The sequence below is a fragment of the Callorhinchus milii genome, unplaced genomic scaffold, assembly GCF_018977255.1.
Source record: "Callorhinchus milii isolate IMCB2004 unplaced genomic scaffold, IMCB_Cmil_1.0 Scaffold1, whole genome shotgun sequence".
In the NCBI taxonomy this organism is placed as follows: domain Eukaryota; kingdom Metazoa; phylum Chordata; class Chondrichthyes; order Chimaeriformes; family Callorhinchidae; genus Callorhinchus; species Callorhinchus milii.
In genome coordinates, this window is record NW_024704742.1 from 93,912,345 (window position 1) to 93,927,443 (window position 15,099).

Here is a 15,099-nt window from a genome sequence, read left to right on the forward strand (position 1 = left end):
TACAATCGGTAAAATGAAGTCAACAGTGTTTTTTTTAACACGCTATTTCACGTTTAGTTCCAGCAGGCGAGTCTATCGAATATGCCCAGTTTCCTTTCTACCTCAACGGGCTGCGTGAGACACCAGACTTCGTGGAGGCAATTGAAAATGTCAGAAATATCTGCAGTAACTTCACCAGCCAAGGAATTGCCAGTTATCCGAACGGATACCCGTTTCTTTTCTGGGAACAGTACATTGGGCTTCGACATTGGCTGCTCTTGGCCATCAGCGTGGTGCTAGCCTGCACATTTCTGGTGTGCGCTCTCTTCCTCCTGAACCCCTGGACTGCTGGGATCATTGTAAGTTTACAAGGGGCTTTGTTGCTTCTGAATTCCTTTCGGTACAGCTCTTGCTGCAGTCGGGAAGGGATTTGTTTATGTCTGGGCCTCTGGTGGGGTATGCATGTGACATCATTCATGAAATGTTTATTCGCCTTGGAAAGATGACGACTGAAAATTTAAACAAGGGAAGAAAAGCCCCAAGTCCTGGGCTCACATTTGCACAAGAATTTAAATTCTTGTTTTCTTAAAAAAAATATTTTTTAAAAAAATTATTTCTCGAGATGACTTTTTGAACATTTGTCCCAAAATCTATGCAAGAAGTGTTTTCTTGATTTGACTAATTCTGCAGTGATGCCGTAATTGCAAAAGTTGTGCAAAATAATTCCAGATGTGAATTAATTAACTAGTACTGGATTGCAAACTTTGTCTAAGTAAACATGTTTTATGAAGGAAAATGTTTAGTCTGCAACGTGTGTGTTTTTTTTGGATGAAATGTTCAAATAATTTAGGGTATTACTTGAAATTTCATTAAGACTCATCAAGTTGTTTTTAACAGAAACCCCTTTATTTGTGTCAGTCGAGATCTGAAAGTAGAATTTACTTCCCTATTTTTGGTGGTTTATTGGAGATCTTTTAGGCTCCACAGCCTGATCAATTGGTGGGACCAGTCTGCTTTTGAAAGCCATCTTTCCTAGCTAAATGAAAGGAAAGCTTTGCCTTTGCTTCAGATTTAACTGCAGTCAGGCTGGTGGTTTGGTGCTTTTTTTAAAAAAATACAAAGAGGCCTCTGTAATCTGACACTCATCAGCTGATAATGGCATTTACTCTTCAGGGGCGCTTTGGTCTACCCCGAGAGTCATCTTCACTTACTGAGGATTTCTCCAGAACTGTTCTAAATAATCCAGCTTTCTCTTTTGAACGAGTTAAGCATCGACTTGAAACGGAAGTTTTAATCCCTGCCAAGGAGCACCTCGGTTCCAGTACTGTAGTGTTTCCGATGTTGAGAGGGTTCCTGGCAGCATTCTTGCTGGGAATTCCGCCTGAGCCTGTCCCAATACTGGCTGGTTTCAACTGAGGTAGAAGCTTTTTTCTTGGGTTGCCCTCTCCTCATTTCAACAAGAGTTTTGAATGAGATCCACGGCATGATCTGATGAGTGTTTGATGGACTGAATTGCTTTTCCCCATTCCGTGTTTCCTTATGTTCTTAAATTCATTGCTTTTCCCTTCTGAGAATCTAGAAACAAATGATCATATTTCTTATGGTAATATATATATTTGTATGTAATGTTTGACAATTTGTTTTGTTCTCTCTGAGAAGATCACCTAGATCTTTTGAATGGATAATAAATTGCTTAATTTCCCTCAATTTAGGTCTTAGTCCTGGCACTGATGACTGTGGAGCTTTTTGGAATGATGGGACTGATCGGGATAAAACTCAGTGCAGTCCCTGTCGTGATCCTGATCGCTTCTGTTGGAATAGGGGTGGAATTCACCGTTCACGTGGCCCTGGTAAGTAAACACTTGTTTATTCCTTTTGCGGGAAATATTTGGAGTGCATTTATGAGCCAATGGCTTATCACACTACCTGTGTCAACAACGCTGGTCTAAAGCACTGCTGGTGATCATGATTTTAATCAGGGGCAAATTCTGACCTTATGGCCAAATTGTGGTATAATTCCAGAACTCGACTCTGGAACTAGATCACATTGGAGTTCCTACTGGTTGGCATAGTTCCAGGTAACAGGAGAAGACTTCACTTGGCGACTCTTGGTTCCACTTTAAGGAACTCAGTGAAGAAATACCACAAAAATAATCTCTCCCAGCCAATTTCCCAATGACCTAGCACTCACTGGGGTAATATCAAATGACGTCTGCAAATAAATAGCTATTTCTGTTGCGGGTTTATAAAAAATCCTATTTTAGATTGGTAAACGTTTCTATTTTTAGCAACTGTGTGGTATGTATATTTTACATATAAAATATACTTGGAGCTCAAATTTTACTGATGGCACCAGCATTGATTCGATTCTGAAACTACTTCCTAGAGGTGGAGTCCAGAGCAGGACTGAAAAGTCAACAAAGACTTTTGGGGGTGGGATGGAGGGTCAGCCAAGTGGCTGACACAGGTGGCATTGGCATGCTTAAACCTTTCCAAACCAGTCATGCCACCGAATTCAAATAAATAAACCACATTGAGATCCCCACTAAGCGTGAAGCATCGTCAATCAAAGAGGTAAGGAGCAAAAGTGTAGGTTCCCATTCGTATGAAAGTGCATGCACTGATTGAGTTTGTCTTCTGGCAGAAATAAACCATAAGGTGTGGCCCTGTTATAGCAACTTCTTTATAACACTGATACGGTTATAATGCAGTTACAGTGTGTGTTCACTGTGCGTGTGTGTATGTATATATATGTGTGTGGGTGTGTGTGTATATATATATATATATATAATATATTTGTATATACATTATATTCCCTCCATATGGTTCAAGTCAGCACTAAATGATCATAACATTTTCATGACTTCTGAATATGCTGTGCTTTCTTTACTTTTTTTAAAATACTGCATGTGAATATCAGACGACCTTTCTTTTTTCTTAAAAAAGAATGAAATGTTAGCATTTTTCCTACCCTGCCTATTTAATACAAATTCATGCAAAAGGTTCATCCTGCCGGGTATAATCACTAACAGCCAGTGTGTTACTTAGCTGTTGGGCAGCTCTTTGCACGTTTGCTGCTATGCACTTCCTTCAGTAAACACAGAGGTCTGATTACATTGATCTTTATCGCCTGTAGGCATTTCTGACTGCAATTGGAGACAAGAATTGCCGTGCAGTTCTGGCTCTGGAACACATGTTTGCACCTGTGTTGGACGGGGCTGTATCTACTCTACTCGGGGTTCTCATGCTTGCTGGGTCTGAGTTTGACTTCATTGTCAGGTAAAATCCCTTCTTTGAATCTTGTCCTGATTCACAGAGTAGGATGGGAATTTTAATCACGAGTTTCAAGGCAATGGCAATTTTTATCAGCCTTGCGTTTAATATTTGTCGTTGGTCTTTTTTCGATGTGAAATATTTTGTCACTTTGCCAAAGTTGTTTTTTTTCTGGTGAAAATGCTGTCAGTGCCAATGTTTGCACAATGGATAGTAGGCGAGATCCTTTTGATCTGTTTTTTCTAGCTCTGTTCCAATAATCACTGTTGGTGGTCTTTTATGATAATAAAAACGAGATTTGAATGGCTATGCCTTTTGTGTATTGTTTAGCGCCTTTAGCAGTCCTCCTGATGTGAAAGGTGCTATACAAATGTAATTTTGTTGTTGTTATTGCCAAATATTGTATCAAGGTATTCTCATTTTAAGAGCATAAGCGGCAAAAATTGCACAAAGAAAATAGAAGCACGCAGCTATAAGAAGTTGAGAGATGGGAGGAAAGAAGCCAGAAAATGCCAATAACCTCTTCACCTATATGTTCAAAACTGCATCTCTTTTAAGGCATACTTTTTAGAAATCCTATTTTCCTCCTTTTTTTAATAGAGAAGTTACCTTTGATAACAAAACCATCATTGTGGCTCCACATATTTTTGGTTCCGCCCTCCCCCCTGATAGAACCATAGAAATTTGCAGCACAGAAGAAGGATATTTGGCCCATCATGTCTGTTCTAGTTCTTTCAAGAGCAATCTTTTCAGTCCCATTTACCTGCCCTTTCCATATACCTCTGTACTTCACGTTTCCCATAGCCCCATCCACACTTGCATGCACACATACAAACAAAGATACGTGTGCACACACACACATACAAAGAATCATCAGTTTTCTAAATGGTAAGCTATTACACTGGCCTGTTCAGAAGAATTAACAATTCTATTACTCAGTAGCTACTACTCTTGCCAGTGATAATGTCATCAGGTTGTTCCATTATTGTAAAACATTTGTCAAAATGAATGAGACTTACACTACATCAATTTTATGTTTGTACTAAACTGTACATCTGACTAGATGAGGATTATAGGCAGTCGATTACTCACTTTGAATAGATTAGTTATTTCTGTAATAGACTAAGTAATTCAAGGAAATAGGGATAGTCGATCTAACATATGCTGACATTAAAAAGCCTTACACATTTTTACATTCATAATGGAAAGTGCCATTTTAAAGAATAACAAAGATGTCCTTATTTTTGCCTCAGTCCAAATCAAACCTAGTGAAAATTATTATGCATGATTGCGCAAGCCATGTGTACAGGCGAATTAGAGATGCTGCCCTTATTTATGTAAACAACAACCAATACTTACCATTGGTGTTGATCAGGGTACATGGGTTTACATGTGGTTTACATATGGTTTGCACACATCACATACTTGTTTTTTGTAAGAGAGGTCATTGATAGAAGGAGTATAATGGAACAATATGCAATTTTAAAAACATTTAGAAGCTGTGCTCAAACATTCAGAAGTAGGGACTGTAATATGATGCATGGGAACACTCGAGGCTTTCACAGAGCTGCCTATGACTAGCAGCCGTGGCCTTAAAATCTTTACCAGCGGCAGCAAAGAGCGGGGCAGTGGATGGTGGCGCATGAAAGCGAAGAAACCATTAGCTAAAATATTGTGTCTTGCTTGCTTGCCTCTGGTGGTTTTGTTTTCTGGCTGGTCGACCAGCCCATTGTTGTGCTCCAGTGTTTGTCAAAGGAAGTACTCTGCAAGGTTGTATTCTTCCATTGGCTGACCTGACCTAACCCTTGACCTGCTAAATTTCCAAATTTTTTAAGAAATCAGTTTAAGCGAGGAACGGTAAATCCCCTGCATCAGTTAGAACAACAAAGGTCACGAATATGATGCTCTTGCAGCGTTTAAACTGTCTCAGGGTTGTTGCTCAGTGCTGAAGGAAAACTGTGACACGCAGGTTTAATTAAGGAGGCTGAGTAGATTTTTTTGCATGAGGGAATTTGAGAAGTGTAGTGTAACAGACGCCTTTCTACTCCAAACAACCTGTGGAGCTTTGCAAAATGGCTAATGCTAGCTTTAACACTGGCCCTTTGTGGCAGGCTACAGTGGCAGAGAGAGAAGGGAGCACAGGGGAGAGCTAAGGCAGGTGTGAAACAGGGCAGAATAAATAAATAACTAGGCCCGAGGCCTGTTTGGAGGCCTCACAGATGGCTTGATAATTCTGGCCAACATGGCACTATATCGATGGCTGCTGGAAAAAAAANTGAGCCAGTAAAAATAAATAATTTTCGGGATTGCGAGTAATGCGTTGAAATGCACGTGGTTTTATGAGGGTAATTTCCCCTTCAGATGTTTAGATAGACAGAGAAGGGAAGTTAATGCATCAAATGAAATGTGTGTATTCGTTACTTTTAGCATTCAATCCTCCTTTGTGTCAACTTTTCAGCTCCTAAGAATAATATTTTAAGCCATTCATTAAATCAAACTATTTGTTATCTGATGAATAATTTCTCCAGTAGATTGATTTCAAACTAACTTTCAAATGCCTCCACATCGTTGAGCCCCATCCCTACTGATAATGATCAACTGTAGTCCCTCTCTGTCTCCCCAAATCCCTTGGTCTCATACCATCAAAATCTTTCAGGAAAAAAACTGTCTCCTTTGATTGTGGTTTCACTCACTTCTCTCCCATCAACCATCTCCTGTCCTGTGAGGACGCCAATCCCATCTGTGTAAAAGCTCTTCAAAATATTATCCTACATGAAAAGTGCTATATAAGTGCAAGTTTTTTTTCAGGAATTCCAATGAAGAGAGCTGAGAACATTTTTCCCCCAAAAAAATCCATTATCCTATAGTTTCTAGTTTGAACTAAAGTCAACATTTTTATCGGACTCCTTTCTCCTTGAAACTTGCCAGCAGCATTATTTTACTGGGCAGTGTGCCTTCTGGTGAAATATCTCTCCTGCCATCCGGCTGGTGACATAGCAAATCAGTAAAGCTTAATTGCTCCAGCACAATTGAAAGCACCCCATTCTATGAAATATGATGGCTGTTTGTCTTGAAAGAGTAAGAGAAAGTGAGCAGTCATGCTTTAAAATTTCACTGGGGGTAGAGAATCATCCCACACAGCTCCTGTTAACCCTGCAAGCCAAAGCCCTAGCAGGTAGGATGGTCCTGGCTGGACAAGCAGTGGGAAAGCTTGCCAGATACTTTATAATGGAAATAAATTCTCTCACCTGGGAAAATTATTTTGGAACTATTGATTCCTGCTGGTAATCAGATGTGTAATACACTGACCGGTAAGAACTGTGCTGTGACACGCTCGGAAGGAGTTTGTATTGAAGCACTGAATTACGATTTTTATGAACCCTGTAATAAGTAATGTATTTTTGACCTTCACCGCCTCATGCCAGTCAAATGCAAGGTATGGCATTCCCAGCAACTTCTGTTTTTATTTCAGATTTCCAGCATCTACAGTATTTTGCCTTTTGTTTAACTGCCCTGTGTTCTTCAACAAACTGGCTTCTGCTTATGTAGTAATTCAGGTGCCCGTTAATGAAACATTGCCTTTTTTGGTTCTCCACAATCTTCATTAGCAAAATATGATAATACAGCAACACAAACTATTAGGTGTTAAGACGAGGAGGTAAATTTGTGAAGTATAGTATTAAGATGATAGCGGTAAACATGTGAAATACAATAAGGGCTAAATTTGTGATTGTTATGTTAAGACAATGGACGTACAGTTGTGAAGTGTAGTGTTAAGATGTTAGGGGTATATTTGTGAATTATGTAGTTAAGACAACATAGATACATTTATGAAGTCTGATGTTAAGAAGATGACAATAAATTTATGAAGTATAATGTTAAGACGATGGCAGTAAATTTGTCAACTATATTATATTGTAAGTATATTCGTGGAGTCCTGTAGCTCAGTGGTTAGAGAACTCACTTTGTAAGTGAGAGACCTGGGTTCGATTCCCGGCAAGGTGAAACCTTGGGTAAGTTTTCTTATTCCAGACGCCTGATAATAATCCCTTAAGAAAAACAAACAATGATAAATTGGTCACTTCAATCCACAACTGTTTGTGGGACACTGCTGTGCGCAATTGGCTGCTGCATTTCGCCCACAAATATACAGTCAATTCACTTTACAGTCTATTCTGCGAAATGCTTTGAGACGTCTAGAAGACGTGAAAAGCGCTATATCAAATGCAAGGATTATTATTATTATCTCTCAATATCCACATCTGGACAGATTGGGCAGACTCAGGTGGCAATTTAACACAGATTAGAAACGACTTTGGACCATAACATTTTAAAAGGTAAAGCTTGACTACATATAAAATGGGCACCTCCCGTCTTCCAAGTTCAGTCTATTTAATACTCGGAGCCTGATTTTAACTATGAGAATCAAGTTTACACATTTTTTTTTCCTCCCGTTTGTTTAGATTGAAGAGATGTCGGTGTAATTAATGCCTGCTTGATTTTGTGACTTTGTCTCGTTTTACAATTTTTGAGCCTTGACCTGCAGTTATTTATTCAAGTCAAATGTAAAATAAACATAGATTTTCTTTTCTGGCAGGGTGGGGGGGTAGGGGTAAGAATGGACTGTACACAAAGGACAAAAATAGAGAGGGGGCAGGGGGAACAGAGCTCACTGGCCAAATTACTAAATTACTGAAGCAAATTACTGCAACAGATGCAATGCATTTGAGGTGCTCAGAAATAAAATACTGTTGTTTGCAATAATGTGAGACAGATGAGATACAAATGGCACCAGAGTGCATTGCTGACATAAAACATGAAATAAATAGCAGTGAATGATCAGACTCCATTGGGGACAGTAGCAAATCTGGAATTAAGGCAAATAAGAGTTATGTTTGCTGCCATTCAGTGTGGTTGTGTGTGTGTGTGTCTATATATATATGTATATATATATGCACATATATAATAGATAATCCTTGCATTTGATATAGTGCTTTATCACGTCTTTGAGACGTCTCAAAGCTACAGAACTGGCAGCATTTTATAGCAGAATGCTGGTTTATGCTTTGTAAAGGATTACAATTTGAGCTATTTAGTAAACTATATATATACACACACACATATTAAATAAAACATAAGTGTGTATTTGGACAGAGTGAATGTGGCAGTTTGATGCACCACAATACAATGAGACAATAAAGTGATCCTTTACACTTGCAAATCCCTCAAACCTACCTACCTAAGGTTATGCCCCTGTAGCCATTACTCGTAAATGTGCCCATATGTTTAGTCTGAGTCCCAGCTGTGTCAAATACCAATGAGTTAGACCTTCTCTTGCAGTTAAAAGCTTACCTTGATATTCGTGAAGACTCCCAGTCCACAGCCTGCAGTGGTGGGAATGGACAACCACTTGGGACGATTTTCCTTTTTCACCAGCGCTCGAGCTTTTATGTTTGAAACGTTGACGCAAAACAAGAGCATTCATAGATGCTAAATTGTGCAACAAAAGATTGAGTTTGCAGTGCAGTGATGCTATTGTGAAGTGCTCTTATCAAATACAATGCTGGAATCTGCTATAGAACTGGCAGCATTTTATAGCAGAATGCTGGTTCATGCTTTGTAAAGGATTGCAATTTGAACTATTTAGTAAAACTAAAACCCAGCATCTCTGAGGACTGCAGGCAGAAAGTTTTGATTAGTGTTGTGAGAGGAAACCTACTTGATACACTAGAGATTTAATTAGTGATTCTGTTGTGAGATGCAGCAGCATTTCAGACTGGATTAGTTGCCTGAAACTCTGCCTCTCCTGCCTCTAGACTAAATTGTTTAAATTCTGCACCCTTTACTTCATTTGTTTGCTTCTGCTGAGGTTAAGGCAATGGGGCGCCTTTCATTGTGCATGTTCTATGGGCCTATTCAGTCATTCAATCCACGTTCCATATTTTTCTGTGTGTGTAACAAACCATTCATGAATAACAGTCCATGCTCTGTGTTTGTCAATAAAAATTAACAAACTAATGCACTTTGTTCTTTTCTTTTGGTCAACTAACACTGTTGGTTGTGGGATGTAGCCTGACTGATGTGAAAGGTAATGATTTGCCCCGCTACCTTTTGTGAATCTGTATTTACACTTAGGTAAATGAATTTTGATCCATAATAAGTTTGGTGTAAGTGATGAAGATGCAGGGAATTAATTATTGCCATTTCTTATCCCTTTTCTAGGTACTTCTTTGCAGTCCTGGCCATTTTAACTATTCTGGGTGTTCTGAATGGATTAGTGTTACTTCCTGTTCTTCTTTCATACTTTGGACCGTATCCTGAGGTAATTTTTTTCAGTCCTTCATTATTTTTACCTTTATTAGTTTTTACAATGTTTTTAAATGCAATAGAGGCCTAAGTCTCCAGGAGACCGACCGGACAGCTGCAGCCATGAGTAAATGCTGTCTTTGAAAAGGGCAGAAAATATATTTTTCCACAATTCAGCCAAATCTCACTTCATTTCTAAAAAGGCTTTAAAGTGATGACTTTGATCAGGCCACAGAGCACTGAACACCTCTGTTGCGCCTGCCTCACTCCATGGCCCTGGACACACATAATTATTGCTGTGGAACATGCGTGTGGCCCTGCTATTCAGTTTGTATTTTAACCAGGTTTCCTAAACCAGGTTTATTCCCCCAGAACATTTTATGGTCCTGAAAGTGGGTGATGGCTGTGCCTTGGGGACTGAATCCGTTTCAAAGGAAAATTGTACTTTGGGGGGGAAAGGGGGGCATCATCCTGTAGGTCAGTAGTTAGAGCACTCGCCTCGCAAGCGAGAGACCAGGTTTCGATTCCCGGCAGGGCGAAATGTTGGGCAATTTTTTTTATTACTCCACACGCCTCTGTGTACCTAGCAGTAAATAGCAACTCAGTTGTTAGTCGATTGGTGGATTGCTTTTCTGGGGATAATAATTCCTTCAAAATAAATACATTTTTCACTACAATCCACAACTGTTTGGGGGAGACTGCTGTGCGTAATTGGCTGCTGTGTTTGCCCACAAAGTATATAGTCAAATCATTTTACAGTATATTCTGTGAAGCGCATTTGAGATGTCTCGAAGACATGATAAGGTGCTATATCAAAGGCAAGGATGATGATTATTATTATTCACCTGGAGTTAGAGTTTAAATGGTTTTAACCTTAAGCAGGTGTGTTGGAACTGAAGCTGGGTGGCTTAATATCTGTGAACTAAAGTAATTAGTGGAAAGATATCATTATCCAGTGGGGTAACCCTGACCAATCTGCTTCGGTGCCCAATACAAAGACATTAACATCACTCCACCTACTTCAAAGGAATGGTTTCTGGTGACAGGAGGGACGTGGAACTGATCGTTCCTGGCATCTTCTCTTTGCAGGTCTCATCCTCGGATGGAAGAAACCGGTTACCTACTCCGTCACCGGAACCTCCACCTCGAGTTGTGAGGTTTGCACTCCATCCAGAGCGCGTGAATAAAGGGTCGGATTCGTCAGACTCTGAGTGCAGCTCACAGACCACAGTTTCAGGGATCAGTGAAGAGCTTCGTCAGTATGAATCCAATCCAAGCAGAGCTCCACCAGGCCATCAAATCATGGTGGAAGCAACAGAGAATCCAGTCTTTCCCAAGTCCACTGTAAGTAAAACTTTATTTACATACAAAAGTCACTAAAGTTAGATACTGCATTTGAAGCGGTATTCAAAAAATGTGACAAACCAAATTCATTTTAATCAAGGCGACTTCTCTGACATCTTGTAGGTTATATCATTGCTAAGGACTTAACCACTTAAAATTCAAGTTGATGGGATTGACCTGTAATGTTATCTTCACCAAAGTATGCAACTTGAATATCAGACAATGATTTTGGACGTGTGTGGACTGATTGTTGGCTTCGTTCATAGGTTGTTCAGCCAGAATCCAAGTATCATCGACCAAGACCAAGGCCACCACCTCAACAGGACACCAGACCACAGCCCGTGTGGAGGAGCTGCCGGGACCACAGCGCGGATGTGAGGGACACTGTACGGCCCCCTCCTTGCAGACCGCGGACAGACGCTTTTGAAACTGGTCCTGAAGGCCATTCTGGATCCAGCCACACGGACCGTTCAAGTCACAAATCCCGTTCTCACAAGACGAGGAACTCAGCATTCACTGCCACCGGTGCTGCTGCCCCAACGTACTGTCAGCCTATCACTACTGTGACTGCTACAGCCTCCGTTACTGTGGCTGTTCACCCTCCCATGCCCAATCAGAATGTATATGGAGGCTACCAACATTACGAGGGGTTCAGTGAAACAGATGAAGGAGCGTTTGCAGATCCTCATGTGCCTTTCGATGCACGTCACGAGAGAAGAGACTCAAAGGTGGAAATTTTAGAGTTGCAGGATGTTGAATGTGAAACGCAACAGAGTAACGTCAGTAAGAGAACAAATTAGGTAAGTGTCCCAGGGAAATTAAATGTCAGGCTTGTGACCATTGAAAACTATTACAACATATCTATCTCTTAAATTGTTTGAACGGGATAGGTTAGCGGAGGATGAATTTTTAACTGAAAACAAACTCCTAAAAACTAACATAAAAATGTTACGAAAAACCTAGATACCGATATAACCCAGGTTGTGTTCCAAGTGTTTAAATTTTGAAAATGAACCCTTCCCCTCCTCTCCCCCATTTCAATCTAATAATTCTATTTAAAATAAACTATTGAAAAGAAGAGTGTTTTGTGTAACCTAGAAATATTTTGCTAGCAGTTCTGTGCAAAAAAGGCATTGGAATGTATTGTGGGAATGTGTTCCTTTCTTGGGGGAGGGGTTGAAGGATGGAGAGGGAGAGCGAGACGACAGAGAGAAGGGACAGAATCCATAGTGCAGGACGCCACTAAGATTGTAAATAGAGAAGATGAGATCAATTAAGTAGCAGATGGATGATGATAGTGTACACTGTTGGAGGATATTTTGCTAATAGCTTCTTTCCCCCCATTTTTCAGTATGGAATCTCTGATGCACAGAAGGCCAAAGATGGAAAAGCTCTTCATTTGCTCAGTATGAAACCTTGAAGTAAAACCGCTCCTCGCTATAAATACAGGCGATGTTGCATTGGGAGAATAGGTTATTGTAACTGTTAAACTATTGTATTATGTGTTAAATATTTCTTCTCTAAAATATTTAAAGGATGTACACATATGTATAATACAAAATGTACAATGTAAAGTAGTATATTTTAGGAGCTGCAAAGCTCCTGTGAATAGATTGGGAACAATATTGTGTGATCCATACATGGTGTACATTGATCTGTGTATCTGTGCCACATTTACGCTTAATCTAGTCCTAATTTCAGCATGTTGCTGCTGCTTGAAATATTGTATAATTTACCTGTATAATTATTCTATGCAAATATTGCTCATGAGATAGGATTTTGTTTTGTAAAGGTACGCATTTTGTTAAAATATTTTAATTTTGCATATCACAACCCTGTGGTAGTATGAAATTTTACTGTTAACATTTCAAGCACGCTATGTGTGCTTCTTAAAATGATCAGATATGAAGAAAAGCACGTTAATCTTTTATGACCTGTTAGTTATAGTCATCAGACTCTTTGCTGTGTACTGTATGTCTGTTGTGTTTTAATTTAACCCTTAGTGTGTGTGTATTTATTGACTATCTTGACTCTATGAATGATAAACTGTACCTACAAATTCTAGCTGTCAGGAGAAACAAAGAGACGGCCTTTTTTAAAAAAAAATATTTATTGTCAACCTTAATAGAATGCAATTTTTGTAAAAACGACCCACCCTCAAACTCAACTGTTCTCTTTAACCTCCATTTGTATATTTGTAAAGACATGCATCCAGTTTTTTTGTTAAAAAATGTAGACTATAATCCAATTCCGTTTTTTATATGTAAATGTGTAGGGGAAAAAAGTACTGTCTCTTCTTGAAACTGACTGATGCTGTTGTTAACCTCATCTGCTGCTCCACATGAATGGCCTCACTTGTGCTCAATCCAGTGGGGCGCGTAAGACTGAAGCTCTGAATCCTTCAGGAACAGCCCCGAATATTTACTTTTTATATATATAAAATATATATTTATATAGAAATGTTATATAGAGTTCCATACAGGTCTCATATGTTCCAAAACTCAAAACGGTGCCTACAGTTGAATCAAAATCCTCCCTTGATGACTGGTCTCGATACTATTTTTAAGCTTTTTTTTATTTTATCATCTGGTGATTTAGGATTTGTTTTAAGCAATTCTTTATTGAAAGACTGAATCATCAACATTTTTACAGTTTATTTTGTTAGTCGTGTTTCTTTGCATCAGTCTTACTAACGTTGATGTTACAGATGATGCCAAATGGTGTCCAGTCGCATATAAGCTGAGTCATGTCCTCCGTTTTTTAAGTGTTAAAATAAGCTACTGCCATTAGCACACTAAGGGTTAACCCTAATTGTCTACTCTATGTGGAAAAAAAAGTTTACTCTCTGGCGTAGAAGTGTATGTGATACTCAGCAACAGACCTCAATGCGGCACTTGCCGTGGATTGACCTGAGATCATCCAGAATCCACAACAAAAACTGTATGGTGTTAATTGGAACTAACTTCAGCTGCCATAGTGTATATTAGATCGTGTCAAAAGTTCAGAGTGGCTTCCCACTGCTTCTGCCTTGGCGTCTGTCTGTCACTTTGAACTATTATTTTCCCCTCTCCCTTGCTCCTCGTTTAAACAGCACAGATTGTGTCAAATGCAGATATATGTATGTTTTTCTCTTCCCTCCCCCTTCCCCTGTCTGCTGCTTCTGCACAATGTAGACCTTTTCTCCTTATAAGTCACATTGGCAAAGGGAGAACTTCTCAGTGGCTGCCAACTGTTTTTAAGGAAAAAAATGTATTTTTTTGTGATATTTATATTTTTGTATCATAAGAATGTTTTCTTACAGTATTTGTTGTATGCCAGTTTATAACAAAAATGCAGGGATTTTTTCTTCTGTTCAAAACCCTATTACAGCTACATTTTACTTTGTAATGGATTTTTAATCTGTATAAAGTGCTTACTAATGTTAATAATTAAATAGGAAAGATATATAACTGTTACATTAAGATCGTGTAGGTTTTAGGATGAGGATGCAAAAGGAAAATATTCAAACTGGGTCTCACTGCCTGTCAGATTTTGGCAGAGGTGGGTTTGTGTCATTTCAGTTACAAAGATAAATGTATGCCATATAATTTATTTATATGAAAATTTATTTTTGTAGTGTACATAGTAGTCATCAAGTCTTTTGACAGAAGTATATTTTTAAAGAGTTTATATGTAATGATACCATTATGTTGGATCATAACTGAGACACAGTTACAGTGCACACTTTTCATTGTAACTTACACTTGGAGAAGATGTTTTACAGTGTTAAAGAGAAAGCAACTATTCTAAAGTTACATAATTTGGTTCATTTTCCGCGGAATACGTGCCTTGTGTGTTTTATCTGCGTCATGGGACGTGGAAATTGTGGAAGCTCTCTAAATATTAATGTTCAACCACTGATAGAATTTCTAACAAATAAAAATAATATAACTTAACTATTGTGTGGTTGTCCTTATTACTGGTCTGAATTGTTTGCACTCAACACAACTGAAGAAGCCCTCAATATGCTCCCTCTCTGCAATGTCATCCGCAGACATTGGGTCAACTTCCACATGTATGCAGATTACACCCAAATCTTCTACTCCTCCAGCTGTGACTCCCAGCCCGCTGATGTTCTGTTAGCTTGTTTGACGGACATCAAGGCCTGGATGAGCACAAATTCCTTGCAGCTGAATGTTGGCAAGACAGAAGCCATAG

At 39.1% G+C, this 15,099-nt stretch overlaps 1 protein-coding gene across 1 annotated transcript in view; it reads left to right on the plus strand.

Moving 5' to 3' along the window:
• The window catches only part of ptch1 (patched 1), a 62,736-nt gene extending 47,939 nt beyond the window's left edge, over window positions 1-14,797 (plus strand). Inside the window, exons 18-24 of the mRNA XM_042333341.1 lie at window positions 58-338; window positions 1,692-1,829; window positions 3,116-3,258; window positions 9,475-9,574; window positions 10,648-10,902; window positions 11,169-11,702; window positions 12,254-14,797. Coding sequence (XP_042189275.1) covers window positions 58-338; window positions 1,692-1,829; window positions 3,116-3,258; window positions 9,475-9,574; window positions 10,648-10,902; window positions 11,169-11,702 — 1,451 coding nt within the window. The 3' untranslated portion in view covers window positions 12,254-14,797. The remainder of the gene's footprint in view (window positions 1-57; window positions 339-1,691; window positions 1,830-3,115; window positions 3,259-9,474; window positions 9,575-10,647; window positions 10,903-11,168; window positions 11,703-12,253) is intronic.
• Window positions 14,798-15,099: the final 302 nt, after the last annotated feature.